The following is a 24,180-nucleotide window of genomic DNA, read 5'->3' on the forward strand; positions in this document are numbered from 1 at the left end:
AAGACCAGGGGGTGAAGGGTTGGAGAGGCTCTTGTCCTGGAAAACAGGACCACAGAACCTTGGGTGTGGGAGGCTGCAGCTGTAACCGCTGCCCAAGTCCCTCCTCCTCCCCTTTCTAGCTCTGTTCCCCTAAGGAGAGTATGGAGGGGAAAATCACATTACAGGGACGATTGAATTCCCTGTAGATCCATTAGCTCCAGTCTGGACTGCCTTCTCTGCACTGGTATTTCCAAACCTTTCCCACTCTCTTGAAGGCCCTTGCCCCATTCTTATGCCCCTATTCCATGCATTCATATAAGAATCCTATTTCCCTACAAAACACAGGAATCACAAGAGCACTGTTCCCACACTCCTGTCTCCAGCCCCAGCCTGACTCCGTACCAGCTGTTCTTCAGGCTCTCCACCTCCTCCCCTCCTGCTGGACCAGTGTCTTGTCCCAGACACCCATCCTCTCCAGCGAACTAGCTCCTTCCTTATTCCCCAGACTTCCTGACAAAGCAAACCACACTGGACTGCAGGGGCTGGCCTCCAAGGTGACCGCTGCTGCCTCAGCTCCCCTCTCCCCAGAGGCCAGCCCTGAGCGGCACGGGCTCCCTCCGCCAGGCTCTACCTGGGCACACACCCCCACGCGGGGCTGAGCTGCAACATCCGCCAGCTACGAGCTCTCTGGTCAACCAGATTCTCGTTAACTCAGTATTAACGATAAAAAAGCACCCCTTCCCCATAAATGCCACTGAAGATGTGCAAACAGATACCCCAGACCTCAGCCTTCCCACTTCCTCAGAGTTAGGCTGGCTTCAGCTGTTCAAATATCACCCAGGGCCCCACCCTCAGGGCTTTCTCTTTGGCAGCCAGACGCCTATGATCTCATGGGAGCCCTTCCACGGCTTGGTGAAGCTTTCACATTCCCAGGCTGAAGACAAGATTCAAAGCACACCACCCTCCGTTCTGCACAGAAACTTGCCCTTGGTTATTCCCAGTCAATGAAACCTCCAGAAATTGATTTATGCTTTCTCCAATAGCCCCTCACTCCTCGGCTCACTGAAATTTCCCTTCTGGCCATCTCCCACACTTCGCTGACCTAGCAAATGTCACCAATGTCTCCTCCCCATCCCCTCATCACAACCGAAGGCTTTTCTCAAGCAGGTTTCAGTCTCTGGGCCAGCTCTCCTCCCTTGGGTCCATGACACCTTTCCTCCTGCTTCTCCTCCTCCTGGCCTGACCCCTGTTTCTCCCTCTGTCACCAGGACCCACTCCCCTGACCTGCTCTCACTGCTGCAGTCCTCCTGGCCCTTTCCGTTTTCACCCTGAGGGTTTTCCCTGGGCCCTCAGGACTCCCAAGTTCAGCCTCTAACTGAGCTCCATGTCTGATGACACGCTGGGGGGTTCATATACCGAGTGTCCCTATGAGAGTCTGCTTGCAGGATAGACTCCTTAACCAAAATTGACTGAAATAGAAGAAAAGACAACCACTGTGGCCACTCAAGGGGAAGAAGAAGTTTCTAGGAAGGACTTAACCCATCCTCATTACCCCATCCCTCCCTATCGCAGTTCAGAGACTCACCCAGGGCCCCACCTCAGGGCTCAGGGCTCCCAGTAGTTGGACCCTTCCTTCCACAGTGCTCTCCATTCTGTTGCCTATTGCACCCACTGCCCGCTTTCTCGGCCACTGCAACTCACTCAGCCCTGGCTTCCTCAGCTCTTTTCCTGCCTGGTCTCTTGACTTCAGACCAACCTGTTCAACCCACCTCTAGGTGGCCTCCATGGTCCTTCCCTTCTAAACTCCAGACCTGATTCTGTCACTCTCGGCTTAAAAATCTCTATTCCCCGCTCCAAGTATCTGCAGCAGTGGTTTTCAAACTTTACTGGGCAGACGACAGGTGGCAGGAGAAGGGGGGGCACTTCCTTTTTTCATACAAAATCTTTTGCTGCCCAATACAGAAAACGTTTGGTTGAGGCAAGGGGGAAGACTGCGGCCCTCACATGCCTTCCTCAGCACCCCTGGCGTGTGCCCACACACATGAGCACACACCCGCACCCACCCACGCCACTTCTCAGCACCTCTACGGGCTCCTAGGATTCCAAGAACAGCTGGAAATGCTTGGACCACACAGTCAATGCCAAGCTCACAATCTGGCATGTGGGGCTTCAGGCCACCTCTCCCACCTCCTCTCACCACTCGTATCCGGAACTCAACACCTGCTCATACACGGCTTCCCTGTGCTTGCCAAACATGTACTTTGGACCTTTATGCTTCTCCTCCTGATGTCTGCTAAAGTTCAAGACTCAGCTCAAGTTATCAAATGGTTGGTTTTCCTGAATTTGTCTTAACTACCCCATCCAGGGGAGACACTGTTGCAACAACACTTTATAATCATCGTGTCCCCGTGGCATTCCATCCACAACACTGTCAGAGCACTGAGCAGCCTCCACTTGGCCACTGGCTTTCAGACCTACAGTTCCCTGAATGCAGGGACCAGGTGTTATTCATCTTTGAACCCCAATGCCTATCACCACACCTACAATGCTGTCGAGACTTACTGCATGTTTACTGAAATGAGCTAAGAGAAGGGCAAAGTGGGGGCTACAACCACTGAACTGGAGCGGCACAGGGACGTGGAGTGAAGTCACCAACTTTTTTTTCACCTAGTTTTCCCTCTGCTGGCTTAGTCTGGATACATTTGCTGGGCAAATTCAAAAAATCCTAATTCCAAATTGGTAAGATTAAAATAAAGAAGATTAACTGATGCAACCTAATTTAAAAGCATTAAGACTCAAAACTTGGCCCAGACTTTTGAAGCTGATCTTAAAACCATTCCAGGAAGGGAAGGGATAAATATGAAATAAAGCGCCTTCCATAGATGTCTCAGCACCGGAAGTTCCAGGAGCTTGCAAATGGTCTGGGTCCTACAGAGCAGATAAAATGCTACCTGTCCAGGAGCCCAGCTGTTTCCGTAAAAGCCCTCACATCCATCAGACGTCCAGAGAATCGCTTCTGCCCTTTGACCACTATCTAGAGCCATGCCTAACAAAGTGTAGACAGCGGAAGAATCACGTGGGAAGTGTACTAGAAACCCAGCTTCCCGGGAGCCCAGTTCAGGAATCTGCACTGTTAGGTAAGTCTGAAGCACAGCTCTAGAATGACAGAACAAGTAGCAGAAGACCTATGCAAAGACCAAGGCCATTGGGAGGTCACGAGACAGGTCCTGAAGAGGGGACCCCCACCCGCACCTCAGACGCCCCCGCTCATCTCGCATGCACCACACCTCTACTCACCAGGACAAGTGCAGCACAAGGAAAGGCCCTTGGGTCACTTCTGCACGTCAGTGACGGCACAGTCACCACCCTCCAACCAACGTCAGGGGACAGAAGGCCCACGGAGAGCCTGCCCCGAGCCCAGCCAAGGCAGCCAGCATCTGCTGTTGGCTCTGACCTGGAGCCTGGCTGGACTCGGGGGCCGGGAGAGCGCAGTCGGAGATTGTGGCAGCATCTATGAGGCGTCAGGGAGGATCTCAGCTCCGCGTGCCACTGTCATCTTGTCCCAGCCACAAGCACATCACTCAGCCTCCTCAGGGAGCTCCCTTTCCAGGTCTTTCACTTGACAAAAGTGTTTATGGTAGCACCTGGTACTCTTGGGGCTGGCCTCCCCAGTGTGCCCCCTGGCTGGTCTTGGGGCCCCACTATAAAGCGATCAGTCCCCCGTGTCTTCCCCACCACCTACTTACCTCACAGAACTACTGAGGGGATGTGAAGTAACATGGGATAAGGCATTTTGGAAATTATAAACCACCAGCAAAGAAGGATTATTAATGTAAAAAATGATAATTTAAGCCCAAATTTCCCTAGTTCGTAATTTCACACCAATGATGGAAGGCTCAGAAACTCAAATGTCTTCCACCAATGAAACAGGATGGGAAGCAGAAACAGGCAACGTCACCAAAGCAGGGCGGCCACCGTGGCTAACGGGAACCCAGTCCCAAGATCCAAACAGTTTGGGTAAAATTCTCCCAAGTTTTAAACAGAATTTGTAATTCTAAAACATGTAGAACTCCATGCAGGTCAAAGCAGCCACGTCTGTAAGCAGGGTCCAGTCTGGGCAGCTCCTCTCTGCGACTCATTGGGAGGTCAGGTCTGGGAATACCTGGGCCCTCAGCAACCCGAGTCCTTTTAGAGTCACCGAAGGGGTCTGCACAGCCTCCCGGAATCCGCCCACCCTCCCCACCAGACAGAGGATGGAGACGGGAGACTGACCAGTGGGCTGGATGTTGACCACGGTCCCCTCGGAACGCTTTCGGGTCATGGGGTACCATGAGCCGTCGGGGTCCTGGATCCACTCGGCCGCCTCGCAGTAGAACTCGCCCTGGTCGAAGGGCTGCAGGTGGAAGATGGTGAGGCGGAAGGTGCTGGCCCCCAGCTTGTCCAGACGCACCTCCCCCAGGCTCTGCCTCTGCGCATAGTCACTGCTGGACTGCAGCACAAAATCCCGGCTCAGGGAAATGACCTCCACCGGCTTCTCGCCGCCCCTCTGCCGGAGCCAGGCCACAGACAGGTGGCTGTGCTGCAGTGTCTCCGTGGCCACCTCGCAAGTGAGCTCCAGGGGGTCCTGCTCCACTTTGTGCATGGTCTGCGGCACAGCGGTGGTCTGCAGAGAGTCCGGGATCACTGCAACACAGAAGCGGCCCGAGGGCGCGGTCACAAGGCCACAGATCTTACACTCACAAGGGCGAAACTCCCACCCACTCCGCCTTCCACCATCACTGCGGGGCCACCAAGGTCCTCCAGGTGACCCAGACACAGAACGAGCTTTCTGTCTGGATTTGGGCTGCAATTTGGGGGCACTTACACTTACCGGTTTGGTACCTCAGCTAAAAAGTGAGGTTGTATTTCGTTTTATGTAATAAATGAACTCCCTGAAGATACCACGTAAGAGGAATTTTTTGCTAAGTCAAATGAGATTTTGTTGTTCACGGTGGGAGTGCTTCCAGACACTTTAAGTTAGTTGGCTTCTGACTGATCTTCAAAGAGAAAGAGTTTCTGGCACTTGGAGTTTCACATTTCCACACATCTTGCTCATTTTCTCCATTCTCGTCACCCCACGCCCACATTCCCCCAACTCACTTCAGCAATGCAGTGCTCTAGGAAGGCTATTTTTTTTTTTAAACAGTTATGGTAGAGAAAAAAAGCAGCATTCTCGACTTTTTCGTAGGTTTCATTTTCATACAAGTCATGTGTCACCATGTGTCATGCTCATGCACTAGAAGTATGGGGACGGGCCAGGCGAGTGAAGAGATTTCCCTGTGGTCCCTCGGTCAGAATTTTACTCTGGAGACGAAACATCACCCCCCACCACCGCAGGCTGACAAGGCCACCCCAATCACAACTAGGCTGTGTCTTCTCACCACGCTCAGCCCAGGGCTGGATCTCACAGGCCTCCTGTTGGGATGAAGACTTGTCAGAGAAAGGAAAAGGAGCCGAAGGAAGCCTGCGGTGGAGGGAGTGGGGAGATTCCATTGCAGGCTGCTCTGGGCCACAATGCTTGCCACTGTGACGGGTGAAAATCTTAATTTCCAGCTTTTCTTACCACAATTAAGCCTGGAAATTATGACTTGGACAGAAAAACAGAATAGCCTCAATATGTCTGACCCTTCACAATGGCAAAGAGTGTGGCCCAGAGCCATCCACACTGAAATCTCCCTTCTCCCTCCTTCTCTGGCTCCCTCCATTGCCCACGGCGCACCAGGCCAAGGGAGGCAGCCGGTGCACATTCCTTACTCTGGAGCCAAAGGACACACAGACCCACTCCAGGTCTGAGCAAAGTCCTGCAGCTGCATTTGCTTCCTGACTCAGCAGCGCCCCCAGTGGCTCAGAGCCCATCCAAAGGGCCATCATGTCCTAGAGGTTTCACCCACTGCCAGCTGATGTCATAGGCCCTGTCTTCCTCGTCATTTCTTCAGCTCATCAACCACAAACATCTGTGCCTTATATGTTCATATCCCTTTCACCAGCTAGAAGGTCCGTCAACCTTCTCTGACAGTCTTAGCATCGGTGTTAGATCTCCTTTAAGCTTCAGCTTCAACCTCCTATTACTCATAAGTTGAACACACAAACTCGGTTCACTTACCTGTTGATCTCTGAAATACTTGGGGAGCTTTGGGTTCTTCTTTTAAAGTCAAATAAAACTTCACTATAAAAGAAGTGACTCACTGTTGTGGACTGAAGGTTTATGTCCCCCAGATTCCTATGTTGAAACCTAATCCCCAGGGTGATGGTACCTGGAGATGAGGCCTTTGGGAGGTGATTCGGTCATGAGGGTGGAGCCCTCGTGAATGGAATTAGTGCCCTTACAAAGGGATCAGACAGCCCCCTCGTTCCCTCTCTGCCGTGTAAGGAGACAAGAAGTCAGCAGTCTGCAACCCCCAAGAGGGCCCTCACCAGAGCCAACCCTGCTGGCTCCCTGATCTCAGACTTCCAGCCTCCAGAACTGTGAGAAATAAATGCTTGTTGTCGAAGCACCCAGTACATTCTATGATTTATTACAGCAGCAAACTGACTATGACACTCAGGCAGGACACCGGCCGTGTGAACACAGTCACCTCCTTACCCACGAGGTTCATCTTGGCACTGTAACTCCCAAAGTACCGCTCATCGGTGTTGGGCGTGTGGCACTCATACTCCCCGGCATCCCGGGCCTGGAGATCGGTGATGTGCAGTAAGGCCGAGTTCCCCTGGACTCTGTCCACGTAGATCTTCTTGCTGCGGACACGCTGGGTGTAGATGGCGTAAGGGAAAGAAGGGTCCATGGTGCTGACAATCTGGACCTCGCGCTCGGGGGCGGAGGGCAGGTAAATGGACCACTGGAAATTCTGCTCGGGAGGCCCCTGGTAGCCACTCACGTTGCACCAGATGGTGATGTGGGAGCCCTCCGTGCGGTACAAGGGCCCTTCCTGGACGGCGACTTGCCGCTGCGCTGACACTACCCCTGTGCGGGAGACACAAACAACAGGCTCACTTACTTCTCGGACCAAAATGCAAAGCAGGCAGCAATCTTCAAAGGGTTTGTTATTCGTGTGACATGATCATAATATAAATAGCTCACTGGCCCTTTCTGAGGTGCTCTGTGATTTATAAATATTAATTAAAACACTCTGTGGTAAAGCGCTGGCCCTAATTTGCATATATGGGAATTTGATCATGCGAGGACAGGGCTGTTACTTATTCAATGGTTGCCCTTTGGGAATTTCACTTAGTTCCTCTGTCATTTATGCAGCAGTTTTATATCTATTTATTAATGCTGTTTATAAAGTTTTAATAAAATGAGCAGGAAAAGTTGAATCCTTGGCACAACTTCAAAGGAAAACAAATAAAAGCAACCATCTTGCAAGCTGGCTGAAATGAAACGACTAGAGGGCTGGTGGGGGGTAGACCTGGGGCCTTTCTTTGGTGTGGCACCCTTGCTCTCCAAGGTCGCTGCTCCCGGGACACCACAGAGTGGCGCATCTCCTACATCCTCTTGCCTCGGCGAGCAGAGGCAGAGCTGAGCCCCTGCAGTCTGCTTCTGTTCTGAGCAGACACCAACAGGAATCTGAGGGGCTGAAGCAGATCCTGTCGCCCAGATGCCCACACACTGCCGATGGGGGCAACTGACAGCGCAGCCCCATAACAAGGAAGTCAGGCCACCCTGGAGACCACGGCCCTGGTTCACCACTGGCCACCCCACCTTCTGGTCAGGATGTGCTTCTTCAGATGGCCTTGGCCTGCCTTCTCCGTGTCCCCCTCGCAGACATGGGGGTGGGAAACATACTTTGCTTTCTCATTCCATGCCAGCATAATTGATTCCACCCGAGGCACTGAGAAGGTGGGAGGGACCGCACCCCTTGGCCTTGCCCTCTGCAGCAGCAGGGCACAGTGGTGTGCCAGAAAGAGCCGCTGAGTGCTAGTCGCAGCCCTGCCCGGAACTGGAGCTGGCTGTGTCATCTTGCACAAGCTGTTTCTCCTATCTGGACCTTGATCTCTTCATCCATAAAATGATTTCTAAGGTGGCTTTGGGGGAGGCTAGCACATGTGCCAATGCTGGCCTTGTCACTTATTACTGTGACCTTGGATAAGTTACTTAACCTCTCCAAGCCTCAGTTTTCTCCTCTGTAAGATGGGGATAATAAGTGTGCCTCATAGAGCTCTCCAAAAGACTGAATAAGACCACATCTGTAAAGCCTCTTGCACAGGGCCTAGCCCATAATTAGTCCTTAATAAAGAGCTGCTAGCTAGGGCCCCTCTGGCTGGAACATTCCGGGGCTCTGGATCCATGGAGGACAGGGTTTTGGCCAGAGATCCCTCAAGGACATGCCAATGGCCTCTTGACAATGACACCATCTCTGGGCCACCCACCTCCACCCACAGCTGCAGCCCAGCCCCACTCCCACTCCCAGGAAAGCTTCCCCCATGCCACCTCCAAAAGGGACTCACCGCTGTCCCAGTATAAACCTATCTGAAGTGGACTCAGCTGGGGAACAGCTGGGACCACTCAAATCCTGGTGGGATGCAACTCTAAGCCCAGCCCAGGGGATGATTGTGCCTCAAAGCAAGCTGATCTAATCTAAAACAGACCCTACAAGGAAGGCCTGTGGCTTATAAACTTTTTTTTCGTGCAGAACCTTTCCTCCTAAACAAAATTTTACATCTTGGCTTCAGCAACAGAAGCGAGGAAAGTGAAAAGGGAGGAGGGTGGGGGCAGGTGGCAAATCACTAGAGCAAAGTAGTCTGTGAATTTACTTGATACATTCTAGTTGACAGCATCCATGACTACATTGAAGGTCATCGAGAAGATAGCTCATTAGTTATTTTCAGCAAGTTAAAATTTGGTGTATAACATTTTTAATATGCGTACTCTATGACAATTTAAAAAATATACATATAGTGATACTTGAACCAAATGTTTGCAGTACTTTAGACATGAAGAATTTTGAAAACAATTTAACTACATTCATAACACTGAGGTCTCCCTGCATTTCAGCGTTCTAAGACAGAACTCCCTACCCACAGCAGAGAAGGCTGGAGGATGGTCAGGATGAGCCAGCATCTTTCTTTAAGGCACTACTTCTCAACCTTAGACCCATACTGGAATCATCTGGAGAGCTTTAAAAAATAACAGGGCCTGGACCCCACTCCACGTAACTGGTCTGACATGCAGAAGCCTGGGCATTAGGAGCTTTAAAGACTCTAACACATAGCAGTGTCAAGAACTAAGTTTTAAGATGTCTCTGCTTGTTACAAACTACTATACATAAAACAGAATAACAACAAGGTCCTACTGTATAGCACAGGGAACTATATTCAATATCTTATAAGAAACCATAATGGAAAAGAATATATATATATATATATATATATATATATATATATGTGTGTGTGTGTGTGTGTGTGTGTGTGTGTGTGTGTGTGTGTGTATACACACACACATATATATGTATAACTGAATCACGTTGCTGTACACCTGAAACTAACACAACATTGTAAATCAACTACACTTCAATAAAAAATGAAAAAAAAAAAAAAGATGTCTGTCTACTGAGCGCCAACCAGGTACCCAAATTAAAGAACAAATCCTAACTGAAGGCTCTCAATAGCTTTGAGCTCCTCGCTTCTGCAAAGACTCTTCACTGAGTTGGGTCAAGAGAGTTTCATTCTCCTCTAGTGAATGGGCAGAAGAAAGCAGCTGAAGGCCATTGGATACCGGCCCCTGTGATGCAATACTGAGCTCACTCAGAGTGCCTTCTGCCCACAGACCTTACAGAAGCACTTCATCAGGGGATCATACACATTATTCCCCTGGAAGCTAAACAGTGTTAAGTGGCCTGAACAAGCCAGGGCATCAGGGTCAGAACAATCTGTCCAAGCTGGAAGCAAGTTATAAACAGCCCTGGCAAATAAATAAACAGATACTAGACTGTACTTAAACCACACACTTTCAGCTGTACCTGCTTATTAAATATCTCCTTAATTTCCTTCCCACCCCACAAAGGGCCTTTGACCCCTGAAAATAAAGCTGCACTTAGGAAGTGGACCTTAACATAGAAATAGAAATTAAGTTTTTCTTCTCAGCAGTTTAATTCCCCTTCCGTATTCCACTTTCCCCATTTCCTTCTCCTGGTACTGCCTCTGCTGTCCAGATCTCATTTTCTTAGATGATGCTGCCTTCAAAAAGACCCATGTCCCCAATTCTGGCCAAGGCATCCCCCGACCCCACTGCCCCTTCCATCTTCCCTCTCAGCCTACAACAGGATGTTCTTCCAGGCAGAGATCACTTTTTTTAAGTAACATTTTTTTTTTTTTATTTCAGACATCTCTGTACTCTTTGAATTATTTTACAATAAGCAAATATCACTTTTATAAATTAAAAAAGATCAAAGTATTATATATAACTGCATAAAAAGGTCTAGACACAAAGGGCAGAAAAAGAGTGGGAGACAAAAACAGGAAGAAAAAACAAGGGCAACAAAAAATAGTAATGAATATGGTAGATATTAAACCAAACTATATCAATAATCACTTTGAATGTCAATGGTCTAAATGCATCAATTAAAAGACAGAGATTGTCAGAGTGGATGAAAGACACGACCCAACTATATCTTGTCTACAAGAAACTCACCTTAAACATAAAGACGTACAGATTAAAAGGAAATGGATTGAGAAAAATATACCATGTTAACACTAATCAAAAGAAAGCTGGAATAGCTACATTAATTTTAGACAGAGTAAAGTAAAGAAAATTATCAGGAATGAAGAAGGACATTATATAATGAATAAAGGAGTCAATTCTCCAAGAAGACATAACAGTTCCTATTGTGTATACACATAATAACAGATCATCAAACTACATGAGGCAAAAACTGGTAATAGATCAGAGTTGGTGACTTTAGCACTGCTCGATCAGAAATGGACAGATCCAGTAAGCAGAAAATCATAGTTGAATTCAACAACACCTTCAATCAACTGTCTATAATAGACACCTACAGACTACTTCATCCAATGAACATTCTTCTCAAATTCACATGGAGCATTCACCAAGACAGACCACATTCTGGGCCATAAAATACCGCTTAACAAATTTGAAAAATAGAAATCCTACAACGTCTGCTGGTAGACCACAATGGAATTTAAGTAGAAATCAGTAACAGAAAGATAACTAGGAAATCCCAAAATATGTGGAGATTAAACAACACACTTCTAAGTAACACATGGGTCACAAAAAAATTTTCAAGAGACATTAAAAAATTTTAAACTAAATGAAAATTAAAATACAACTTATCAAAAGCTGTGATATGCAGGGAGTGATTAGACGAAAATTTATAGCATTGAATTAGAAAAGAAGAAAACTCTTAAGTCAATAATCTGAGTTTCCACCTTAGGAAACTAGGAAAAGAAGAGCAAGATAAATGCAAAGGAACCAAAAGAAGTAACAATTAAAGCAGAAATCAGTAAAATTAAAAAAGAAAATTAATAGAGAAAAATCAATGAAAGCAAAAACTGGTTCTTTGAAAAAAAATCAATAAAATAAATAAGCCCCTAGCCAGGCTAATAAAATAAGGGGACAGAAATTATTAATATCCAAAATGAAAGAGAGGAAATCGCTTTGAGATTCCACAGAAATTAAAAGAATAATAAAGGAATCTTATGACCACAAATCTGATAACCTAGATGAAATGAACCAATTCCTTGAAATACACAGTCTGCAAAAACTCACACAGGAAGCAAAGATGATCTGAGTAAGTCTACACCTATTAAAGATATTGAATCCATAATTAATAACCTTCCAAAACAGAAAGCACCAAGCCCAGATGGAGTCACAGGTGAATTCTACCATACATTCAAGGAAGAAATTTTATAAATTCTCTACAATTTCTTTCATAGGACAGAAACAGAGATTATTTCCTCCTAACTCAATCAATTAAAGAGGCCAGCATGGCCTTAATGCCACAACCAACAAAGGCATTACAAGAAAACTGCAGACCATATTTCTCATGAACAAATATGCAAAAATCCTCAACAAAATATTAGCAAATCAAACCCAAAAAGTACAAAAAGAATTACATACCATAACCAAGTGGGATTCATCCCAGGTACACTTGTTCAACATTCAAAAATCAATTAATGTAATACATCACGTTTATCAAACTAAAAAAGAAAAATCACATGATCATATCAACAGATGCAGAAAAGACATTTGACAAAATTCAACATCCATTCACTACGAAAACTCTCAGGTAACTAAGACCAGAGGAGAACTTTCTCAACTTAAAGATTATCTACAAAAAAAAAAACCTACAGCTAACCTATACTTAATGGTGAGAAACTAGAAGCTTCCCACTAAGATCAGGAATAATGCAAAGATGTCCCTTCTCACCATTCCTTTTCCATAAGGCAAGAAAAAGAATTAAAAAGGTATACATATTGGGAAAGAAGACATAAAACTGTATTTGTTCAAATCTGAAAGAACTGACCAAAACCTCTGGAATTAATAAGCAATTATAGCAAGATTACAGGATACAAGGTTATACAGATTACAGGTATACCACAGTCAACTGCTTTTCTATATACCAATAAAGAACAAATGGAATTTAAAATTAAAAGCACAACACCATTTACATTAGCACTATAAATATAGTCAACCTGATCTCTGACATAGGGCAAAGGCAAAAACAATGGAATAAAGATAGTCTCTTCAATAAATGGTGTTCAGACAACTAGACATTCACATACAAAATGAATCTAGACATAGACCTTATGCCATTCACAAAAATGAACTCAAAATAGATCACAGACCTAACTGTAAAATGCAAAACTATAAAATTCCTGGAAGGTAACATAGGAGAAAACCCAGATGACCTTGGGTATGGTGATGTCTTTTTCAAATCCAACACCAAAGGCACGATTCATGAAAGAAATAATTGATAAGCTGGCCTTCATTAAAATTTAAAACTTCTGCTTTGTGAAAGACAGTATCAAGAGAATTAGAAACAAGACATAGACTGGGAGAAAATATTTGCAAAAGACACATCTGATAAAGAACTGTTATGCCAAATATAAAATAAACTCTTAAAGCAATAAGAAAAAAACCAACCTGATTAAAAAGTGGGCCAAAGACCTTAAGAGACACCTTGCTAAAGAAGACATAAGATAGCAATTAAGCATGTGAAAGGAGGCTCTACATTATATGTCATCAAGGAAATGCAAATTAAAACAAAAATGAGATACTACTACACACCTACTGGAATGGCCAAAATCTGAAACACTAACCCCACCAAATGCTGGTGAGGATGTGGAGCAAAAGGAACATTTATTCAGTGCTGGTGGAAATGCAAAATGGTATTGATGCTCTGGAAGACAGTTTCATTGGTATCTTGTAAAACTAACCATACTTTAACCATTCAATTCAGCAATCGTGCTCCTTGGCATTTATGCAAAGAAACTGAAAACTTCTGTCTACACAAAATCCTGCACATGGATATTTACATCATCTCTCTTCATGTCTGCCAAGACTAGGAAGCAAACAAGATGTCCCTCAGTAAGTGAGTGCATAAACAAACTGTGTTACACTCAGACAATGGAATATTATTCAGCACCAAAAAGAAATGGGCTATCAACCCATGAAAAGAAATAGGAACTTGAAATTACATTTTATGAAGTGAAAGAAGCCAATGAAATAATGTTACACGCTGTGTAATTCCAAGTGTATGATATTCTGGAAAAAGAAAAACTATGGAGACAAAAAGACCAGTGGTTGCGGAGGTGAGAGATATGAAGAGGCAGAGCACAAAGCAGTATTTTTAGGACAGTGAAAATACTCTGATATAATTGCAGATAAATGTCATTATACATTTGTCCAAACACACTGAATGTATAACACCAATAGTGAAACCTGAGATAAACTACAGACTTTGGGTGATTATGATGTGTCAGTATAGGTTCACCCTTGGTTAAAAAATGTACCACTGTGGTGAGTGATGTTAATAATGTGGGAAGCATGCATGTGTGTGGACTAAGGGTACACAGGAAATCTCCATAACTTCCTCTCAATCTTGCTGTAAACCGAGAACTGCTCTAAAGAAAACAAAGTCCTTATATAAAGAACTCATACACCCAATAGCAAAGAAACAATCTGATTAAAAAATGGGCAGAGGATCTGAATAGACATTTTTCCAAAGAAGACACACAAATGGCCAACAGACACATGCAAAGATGTTCAACATCACTAATCAACAGGCAAATGAAAATCAAAATCACAATGAGACATCATTCACACCTCATAGAATGGCTACTATCAAGAAGACAAGAAATAACAAGTGTTGGCGAGGATGTAGAGAAAAGGGAACACTTGTGCACTGTTGGTGGGAATACAAATCAGTGCAGCCACTATGGAAAACAATGTGGAGGTTCCTTAAAAAAATTAAAAATAGTACTACCATATGATCCAGAAATTCCACTTCTGGGTATTTATCCAAAAAACAGTAACTCAAAAACACATCTGCACCTCCATGTTCACTGCAGCATCATCTAGAGTAGCCAAGATATGGAAGCAACCTAAGTGTCTATCAATTGATGAATGAATAAAGAAAATGTGGTGTGTGTGTATGTATATATATGTATATATATACATACACACACACACAATGAAATATTATTCAACCATAAAAAGGAGGAGACCCTACCATTTGCAACAACATGGGTAGACCTTGGGGGCATTAGGCAAGGGGTGAGGAGGTGGGAAATTGGTGAAAGTGGACAAAAGGTACAAAATTCCAATTATAAAACAAACAAGTCCTGGGGATACAATGTACAGCACAGTGACTATAGTTAATAATACTGTATTATGTATCTGAAAGTTGCTAGGAGAATAAATCTTAAAAGTTCTCATCGCAAGAAAAAGAAATCGTAACTCTGCGCGGCAATGGATGTTAACTAGGCTTCTTGTGGTGATCATCTTGAAACCAAGCAGGATCCTGTGGGGCCTTCCTGGGTACAAAAAGCCCCTCTGTGTTCCCCGTTTCTTGACTGTAGAGAAAAAGGCTTTACCCTCCTGGCCCTTCCCCAAGTTCCAAAGAGCAGACTTAGGCAGTTATTGATTAGAGAAGCAAGAAAATGCAGAAACAAAGGAAAGGCAGTCAAGCAAGAGAAGTAATGATAACTTAAACAATAGCTCAGAGATAAAACAGAGCCACCAGATTCCTACTTTCTCCTCAAAGGGTGTACAAAACAATCTGACGCATATCTCTGAGTTGTTCTGCAGGAACTAGGAACTCCATCCAGGTGGAAGACGGTGTCTGCACGCTGACCACGAGCAGCAGACCCCAGACTGGCTGGAATCAGAAGGCTGATGACTAAGATTCCCAAGACATCATCCTGTTACCTCACCGCCAACCAATCAGAAGAAAGTCCACGAATTGACCACAACCTGCAATCCTCACCCGCAGCGTTGTCTTTAAAAACCCTTCCCTGAAAGCCATCAGGGGGCTCAGGTCTTCGGAGCACTAACTGCCTTCCGTGGCGCCTGCAACAAACGGCGTGCTTTCCTTCACCACAGCCCAGCGTCTGCTGGGCTCTGCTGTGCACGTCAGGGGAGCAGACCTGAGTTTGGTCCTGTGACAATTTCACAATATATACATATATCGGATCATTATGTTGTACACTTGAAACTAATACAATGTTATATGTCAATTATATCTCTGTAAAAACAATTCTTTTTAAAGAAAAGAAAATCTTAAAAAAAAAGAAAGAAAGAAAGAAAAGAAAAGAACTAGAAAGAACATGCTGGGTGATGGAATGGCAAGTGATTTTTATTTTCTGTTTTATCCTTACTCCTTCCCCCAATTCTCTGGCAAAGAGCATAATTAGGAAAAAAACATTTAACCAAAAATTTAAAAGAATGCATGACTTGCTATACAAAATTTCTTCTGTGTTGAATAACGTGCCATAATAAAAACTATGTATTTGATCTTCATCCCTGGTTCCTGGCCCAGAGCTCCTAAAACCCTTGGAATTTCATGAGTGACAGAGGGTCTTCTGTCATTCACAAGGAGCCCGTTTAACCAGACAGAAGTTTATGCTAATGAGGTAACTCTAGGTTAGATAGAGTCCAGGCAGGGAATGCCGTGCTTAGAGGGTTGGAATTTTCAGCCCCACTCCCTGAAATCCAGGGAGGAGGAAGGGATTGGAGGTTAAGGTAATCACTAATGGCCAACAATTTAATCAATCATGCCTACGTGATGCAATCCCTATGTTAAAAAAAAAACTAAGTGACAGGATTAGGAGAACTTTCAGGTCAATGTGCTGGGAGGGTGGCACAGCTGGAGAGGGCTGCGAAGCCACTCCCCCATGCCTTGCCTTTTGTACTGAATAGAGCTGACCTATGTGACCAATAGGAAATGCAAACATGATGCTGAACTTTGACTTCTGAAGCTAGGTCATAAAAAGACACTGGGGTCTCTGCCCTGCTGTCTGGGATCATGGTTTATGAGCATGGTATCTGAGGAAAGTCACATACCACGTCATGAGGACATCAAAGCAGCCCTATGCCAGGTCCACATGAGGCCTTATGCTGACAGCCAGCATGGAACCACTTCTTCCAGCCTCAGTCCAGCCTCTGGATGACTGTAGCCCCAGGTGACACCCCCCTGGGAGCCCCAGAGTCAGAGCTACCCAATTAATATCCCCCTGGATTCCTGATCCATAGAAACTGAGATAATAAATGTTTACTGTTGTTTCTGTGTATCATTTTTTGGTTTGGGGGTTTTGTTTTGTTTTGTTTTGCTTTAAAAATTTTATTCACAATTGCAGTAATTACTGGTTTAGCAGAACAGTTTCTCCAAACAAGATTTCTATTTTAGGACAATCTTTTTTAGAGCAGTTCTACACTTACAATAAAATTGAGAAGGATTTTCTCTTCTTTAAAGTCTTAAGTTTTGGGGTAATTTGTTTTGTACCAATATATGACCATTATTGACACCTGTGGGTCTGAAGATTGAATGAAAAATTGTATTACATGCACTTGTGTGTTCTAGAAAAAGGCTTCATAAACTTCAAAAGATTCTCCAAGAGATTGAAGACCTAGAAAAAAAGATTACGAATCACTGTTTTAGAAAATAAATGGTCTGTGGGAAAGGCCATGTCCTTTTGGATTAGTTTTGATAGTCTCTAGTCACATAAACGTGTATCCCTTAACTAGTTTTCAAGATACTGCTCGTCCAAGTTTGCTCCTACTTTTTCCTTTGTGCTGAGTCCGAGACGAACCTGGCCAGGGGCAGTATGATTCAGGAGTTAGTGAGTAGGGAGGGGTCACTGCACCTGGGAAAGCCAGCTTCTCATGCATTTCTGGAACACGCCTCAGCTCAGGGACCCACATCTCTAAAGACAGGAACCAGCCTCTAAGTCCACCGTGCATAACTGAGCATGTCCAAGTGGCAGAAGGAATGAGCTCACCACTCCACATTCCCTGTCCCAGCTGTGGCGTCTGCAATCCTCAGCACTCAGTCAGCTGTCACACATTCTGCATGTGACTTGGCCACACTAGTATATCCCTTTATCTGTAACATGGGAATAATGTTCCGCGTATCAATCTCAGAGGAAATCCTAGAGATCAAATAATACTGTGAAAGTCATCGAAAGAATATTTTAAAATTTCATCTTATTTCTACCAACGTTAGATGATAATCCCAAAACAGGAAAAAAATCTTTGAAAGTACAAAAGCATTAAAAAAAAATTAATGTTCAAATTTCAGTTAAAGATGTAAAACCGCATATGTAAAAATTTATGTTAAAAAAAAAAACACTCTACCTAGAAAAATGACCAAACAAAACATTTAATGACATTGGACTGAATCTTTGTGTGGTGAGAATATGAATGATTCCCCCACCTCCGCCTTTTCCTTTCCTCTACTTTACCATTTTTAAAAATAAGCAAGTATGTGTTGTTATAAAATGAAGATAATTGGCTCTAATGATTATCACTTTAGTGTGTGAGGCACTTCCCTAACTGCTCTGCATACATCATCTCATTTAATCCTCACATCAACTAGGTGAGGTTGATTTCACTACAGCCACGCTTACCAGACGAGGAAATGGTCCTCCAGGTTAAGGCACTTTCTCCAGGACAAAGAACGTGACTAATAGTTTCCTTAGTCTGTGGCTCCCACTGAATGTGCTCGGTGAATATCAGTGATTAGTGATGACAAACCACCCACTGTGTTTTCCTGCCAACTTGGTTCTGAAGACTCTAATGGGGAATCTGCATGGCCTCATGTTTAAAATGCCAAACAGACCGGCCACGTGGTGGAGACAAGGCCAACCCAGAGCTTCACAGAATGGAAGGCCACACCAGTGACACGGTTGAGGATGCCAAGGGAGGAAAAAGAAGGGCCATGAGCTGAAAAGAACCTCCTTTGATCCCGTTCTGGACCAGAGGACAGACAGACACAGAGCGGGAGCCTCACCAACAAGGGGGAGTTACGTGTATTAACTAATTTTAACGCTCACAGCAAACCTATGTGGTAGATACTCTTAGGGACTTCACTTCACAGATGCAGGACCCGAGGCAAGGAGTGAAAAGGTTGGGGAGGGATGTCAACAAAGTCAGGCTGGAAACACCAGCAGGTAACAAGGAAGGCCCTGTTAGGTCAATGTCACCATCCTCCAAGGGCAGTGTGACCAAGGTCCTCACCCACTAGGGAGCCACAGAGCCAGGACGGCTCATGACTCAGCTTCCCCAGACCACAGGCACAAGGATTTACATCTGGGTCCTTACTTCCATCAAGAACATCCCTTGAAACAGCCGTCAACACCCCCATGATATGTGCAGAGGCACAACGCAGCAGCAGACCTGAAGGATGGAGTTAATTCTGGAATCTTCTCTCTCTCGGACCTCTCACAGCACAGGCAGGAGCTGTGAGACCTTGCTGGTTACTTAACCTCTCTGCACCTCAGCACCCTCATCTGGAAGTGATACACTCTTCACGGGGTTGCTGAAGGATTAAATGAGTTACTACATTTAAAATCCTTAGTATGTGACCCATAGTAAGTGCTCAATACGCATTCAGCCAGCAACTAGTAAGTGACAGTAGCTCCAGCATGGAGCTGAGCTCTCCCACATGCCAACCACGACCAAACATGGTGGTAACAGTATCCCCCATCCCACACGCTCTTTTGCAATGTGAATGAGAGATGGAGTTTACCCCCCTTTTCTTTTGATCTGGGCAGACTTGTGACACAGTGTGACTTTCAAGGCCAGGTCATAAAAAGCAATGCCGCTTCCACTCTGCTACCTGACGCCACCGTGGAAGGGGCTGGACTGTCCTGAGGCTGCCATGCTGTGAGGGAGCCCAAGGCCCCCGAGGAGGCCGCCGGTAGGGCGCTCCGGTCTAGAGCCGCAGCAGAGCTCACAAGCAGTAGCCAGCACCACCGACCAGCCGAGTAGGTGAACCAAACTTCATGATTCCAGGCCAGAGCTGTGAGCCACCTCCCGGCCTTGGAATCTTCCCAGCTGAGGCCCCAGACGTTGTAGAGCAGAGGGGAGCCACCCCTGCTGGGCCTGCCCGAATTTCTGACTCATGGATTCTGTGAACATAATAAAATTGTTGTTTAAGCCACTCATTTCTGGGATAACTTGTTACACAGCAAAGATAACTGGAACGTGAACTACACTTTCAACCAACATTTTTGGAACATCTATCATATGAAGGGGGCCAGCACAGAAACCGTGAGGGAGAGATGAGTACAACATAGTTTTATCCTAAGCTGGCAATCCCAAAAGAAATACACACAACTAACTAAACAACAGGATGTGCCGGCTGTGAGGGGCAAAGGACAAGGCGAAGACCTCTCAAAAGGAGAAGGCAAGTCCACAAAGGCTTCACGGAAGGGGTGACATCTGAACTGAGTCTGGAAGGATGCAAGTGCAACACCAGGTGAAAATACGTCCAGGGTTAGCAAGATGTTTGCCAAGATCTCGTTTGCCACGTGACCGGAGGGCACATCAGTGCCAGGAAGGAAAGGGCACTGACAGGCACACAAATAAAGTCAAACTCCTCCCCGGGGATGGTGGAAGCTGAGGAGAGGCGAGCACAGGCAGGCAGGAGATCAGATTTGTGTTTCTGAATCATCACTCGAGTGGCAGGCGGAGGACAGAGCAGAGGGCAAGACTGGAAGCAAAGAGACCAAATTAACAGTCAGGTGAGACCAGATGAGGGCCTGACCTGGTTTTAAGTTCAGGGGCAAAAATATCACTCATTTATTCCTTCATTCTTTTTCAAGTTTAAATCCCCAATGGTACTGAAAAGAGATGTTCTAAAGACAGTGATGAATAAATGTTCAATTATGGATGCTGCTTCTACGGTGTGACAACCAGCTCCGGAGCCAGTGATGAGGGCTGCAAACCCAATGAATCACTTCATCCCAAACGGATCTCTGTGACATCTGCACCGCTGAGTCACAAGGCTGGGCCCCTGCTTCCGAGCTGTTGTCTAATTCACTCATCACTCAGGGCTGAAGCTGCCGCCTTTGAGGACTGCTAAACTATGACTTCAAAAGTTTTTTCCACATTCTAAAGTTTACTTGATTTAAACAAAAGTTTTAAATTTTTTAATTGGAATATTACAAGCCTTCAATTTTCCAACTACCAGCTCTGCTCCTGCTCTCCCCTCATTTCCCCAGAGTGTGACTTAAGGATGGATCACTCCCAACTTTTAAAAAAATACTTCTATACATACATATACACACACACATATATATATAAAACCATTGTAAATATACACTATTGTTCAGCACTTTTTTACATAAACATCATCATCCCATGCAGAAATGTTCCTTGGTTTTCCTCCTCAACATTATTGAGACTGAATATAATGCTGGGTCTTTCCTTTTACACAGCTGTATAATATTCCATCACAGGATTCCACCACATTTTATTTATTCCCATACTGGTGGATATTTAGTGCTTTTTGGGGGGGATGTTTGTTTATTTTGTTTTTGCTATAACCAATAAGCTTTCTTTTTTTACCTGCCCCCTATTTCTTGTCCTTTCCACACCTGAATTTATACAGTCCTCCAGCATCTCTCTCCTTGCCTATTTAACCACGGAGAACACCTGGGCACTTCCAGGATGTCCCCACCTCTTTCATCCCACGACACGCTTGGCAGGAGGACCAACTCAAAAGCCCACACTTCCCTGCTCTTCTGTCTCAGCCCCTCCTGTCCTATAACTCAACTCTTGCCACTAACCTCTGCTCCTTTCCCTGAAAAGGCAGGGATAATGGTTCTGAGTCCTACCCACCCCATAATACTCCTCATCTGCATCCCCTTCACCCCAATCAAAGGATGACACAGAAGCAACATCTCAAAGGACAGGCAGCCAAGGGGGAGCCTCCAGCCCTAACCCAACCACACCCATGGCTAAGAAATAGACCCTTCTCCCAGCTCCACCAGGATTCAAGGCAGCAAAGCCGATGGAAAATGGTTATAATTGAATAAAAGTACCAGTATCTGCCTTCTATTTTCCGGAGGGGAAAAAAATTAAAAGGTGGAATCATATTACTTGCCTGTAAATGCTCTCCCTGAAATTACCCTAGATCTACTGACCACTGTTTCCTTCCATCCGGTCTCAAAGATAACAGAAATGGGCTGAGTGTCAGGCTGATTCTTTTTAACAAGAATCTCAGGGCACAGCACCCCTGTCAAGTCCAGTGGCCTAGGAAGCACAAGCTTAGAGTGCATTCCAGTAAAAGGACCATCACTCAGAACTGGCAAATGCCTGCGTCCTTCTCACAAGCACACATCTCAGGACTGTTGCCACTGCTGCTATTTGAGGCTGGATTTCTGGACCTGGAATGTCTCAGTTTCTCCAGATTCTGACTCTGATCGAGGTGTCTGCTGGGCTTCACAACAGTCTCTTTACCGTCTGCCCCACCCTCCCGGCACCCGAGGCAGAAGACTCCTCCTCGGCTGCCTTCACACTTGGCAGCCTGCTCTTCCCCCTGGCAGCTGGCGGGTTTCATCAGGAGGAGGACCGCAGAGCCCAGGTCCTTCCTGAAAAGTCCAGAAGGGCTTCTTCGGGCAGCATCAGGAACAAGACTCACGCGAGCGCAGTCCACCCTGTTCCTCGACACACATCCTCCCTTCCGTCTCCCCCGGCCAGGCCGTGGAGAGCCAGGGCTAGAAAGCGGGGGCTGCCGTGCTTTTCGGTGTGAACGGGTGGTCTTCGGGGGTTCCTCAGAGCAGCTTCCTACTCCAGGTGCAGCCCCTCCAGCTCGGCCCCCATAAGCCCTCTTTGCAAAACACTAGAGCTCCTCTTCTCAGCTCTGCCCAAGGCCCCGGCCCAGATCCTTCTCCTCCACATCCCCTGGCCTCCTGGGGGCCCTGAGGTGACTCTCGGGGCTGGAGTCACCAGACAATGAGCAATTGTGTCACTATCAGTGTGGCCCTGGGTGGAGCTCAGTGCTTGGCTTATGAGAGACTTCAGGAAGCACTACTGACTGATGAGTGGGTGAGTCGATGAGTCTGGCAGGGCACTGGCTCCAAGGGTCCACTTCTCCACGGTTAGGAAAAGCCCTGAGAATGCTAGTGCATTTGGTTCCGGAGGCTTCCAGCCAGCTTCCTGTGGAACAAGGCAGGTGGCTCTGGGTGCTGGGGCTGGCTGGGCGGGACAGTAGGGGCAGCAGCTGGGTTGGCAGCAGAGCTCACCATCTCTCTCGACCACAACCATCACCGACACATTCGGGCCACCCTGTTGGATCCTGGCCAGATAATTACAAGAAACTGAGCCCATTCAATCAGCTCAAGTGTTGGGGGGGGGGGGCGCGGGGTGGAGAAGAGGGTACCATGCAGAGTCGAAGTTCAGAGCAACCCTGAAGGCCCAGAACTAGAGAACTTGGCTGACCCGGGCCAGCTCCTCAGGACAGCTCCGCTCCACTCTTCAGGGATGCGCTTCCTGTATGTGGCTGCAGTTTCTGTGCTCCAAAAACACAGCTCCCAGGTGCCTGCTGTTAATGCGGCACTGCTCTGCAACTCCCCACCCTGCGTCTCAGTGCAAAGGCCCCAGACAGCAATCTCAGCAGCTGAGCAACTCTTTGTTCAACCAGGCCTCCCAAGCTGTAGATCTGGGGGCTATTTATGATGCACACTTCATCCCACCCAGGTCCAGCCAGACTCGACCAGATGGGCATGTGTACTCCATCACCTAGGGCAGCTGGGACCGCATGGGGAGGGGGCCACCCTTTGCTTTGAGTGTGGGTAGTCAGGCACCCTGAAATGGGTCTAGCACACTAATCAAGTACCAACAGCTACACTCAAGTAAAACTGAATAGTCAAGTGCACTGACACAGCTTCAGGGGATTTTCCCAGGCACCTGTTACTCAGCGCAACCACCCATGGCTTTGACTTTCCTTGTTGGTGGTTTGGTCTCTTGCTCTTTGCCCTCCTCCACGGACAGACCTGGGGTTGCATATTTTTCCCAGTTCAAGGAACATGCTTTGAGCATGACTGTGAACAGGTGGTGAGCAATGGCCCCTGCTTGTTCTTACTGGGGGCACAGCTGCATCAGACGGAACCGTGGAAGTGGAGATTAGTTCTGCAGCAGCCCCGAGAAGAGAACTGGGGAGGAGTTCCAAACACAGCACCGGAGACGTGGAGGGCTGTGGGGGCAGAGCGCAGGAGCCTTCCGGAGGGAGGTCAGAGAATGAGCGACACAGCACCAGGGAGTTCCCAGAAGCAGGGAGAGGTCCGCTGAGAGAGACGCCGTTATGTAAATTACAGCACTTCCCCATGCAGTGAAATATTATTCAGCCATTAAAAATCACGGAGGAAAACACTGGTGAACACCAACATTGTTGCCAGCTCATTACTAAGTTAAAGGAAAAAGGCCCTCAAAGGGTATTTCTGTAAAGAAAAACACCCCCACACACCCACACATGTGTGGGGAGAGTACTGGGGAAAGCTAACATACAGGAAAAAACTAAAAAGGAGGTAGGGTAACGAGTGACTGTTTTCTTTGCGCTTTGTGCTTCTAAGCATTCTGAGCTCTGCATGATTACTCTTGTAATGAGGACAAACTGTTCTAAGTCATTTCTCAGACACCCTACCCCCTCATCACCCCCTCCAAAAAAAGGAGTCAAGAGGGGTAAACATTTTAGTGCAGATGAG

General features: G+C 46.2%; 1 protein-coding gene across 2 annotated transcripts in view; it reads right to left on the reverse strand.

The window, feature by feature from the left end:
- IGSF3 (immunoglobulin superfamily member 3) overlaps positions 1–24,180 on the reverse strand; it is a 96,763-nt gene that overhangs the window by 35,868 nt on the left and 36,715 nt on the right. For both annotated transcript variants that reach the window (XM_031457891.2, XM_031457890.2), the window contains exons 3-4: positions 6,602–6,979; positions 4,252–4,662 (exon numbers count right to left, since the gene is read on the reverse strand). In XM_031457891.2, the coding sequence (XP_031313751.1) occupies positions 4,252–4,662; positions 6,602–6,979 (789 nt within the window). The remainder of the gene's footprint in view (positions 1–4,251; positions 4,663–6,601; positions 6,980–24,180) is intronic.

This window comes from Camelus dromedarius, chromosome 9 (genome assembly GCF_036321535.1).
Source record: "Camelus dromedarius isolate mCamDro1 chromosome 9, mCamDro1.pat, whole genome shotgun sequence".
Taxonomy (NCBI): domain Eukaryota; kingdom Metazoa; phylum Chordata; class Mammalia; order Artiodactyla; family Camelidae; genus Camelus; species Camelus dromedarius.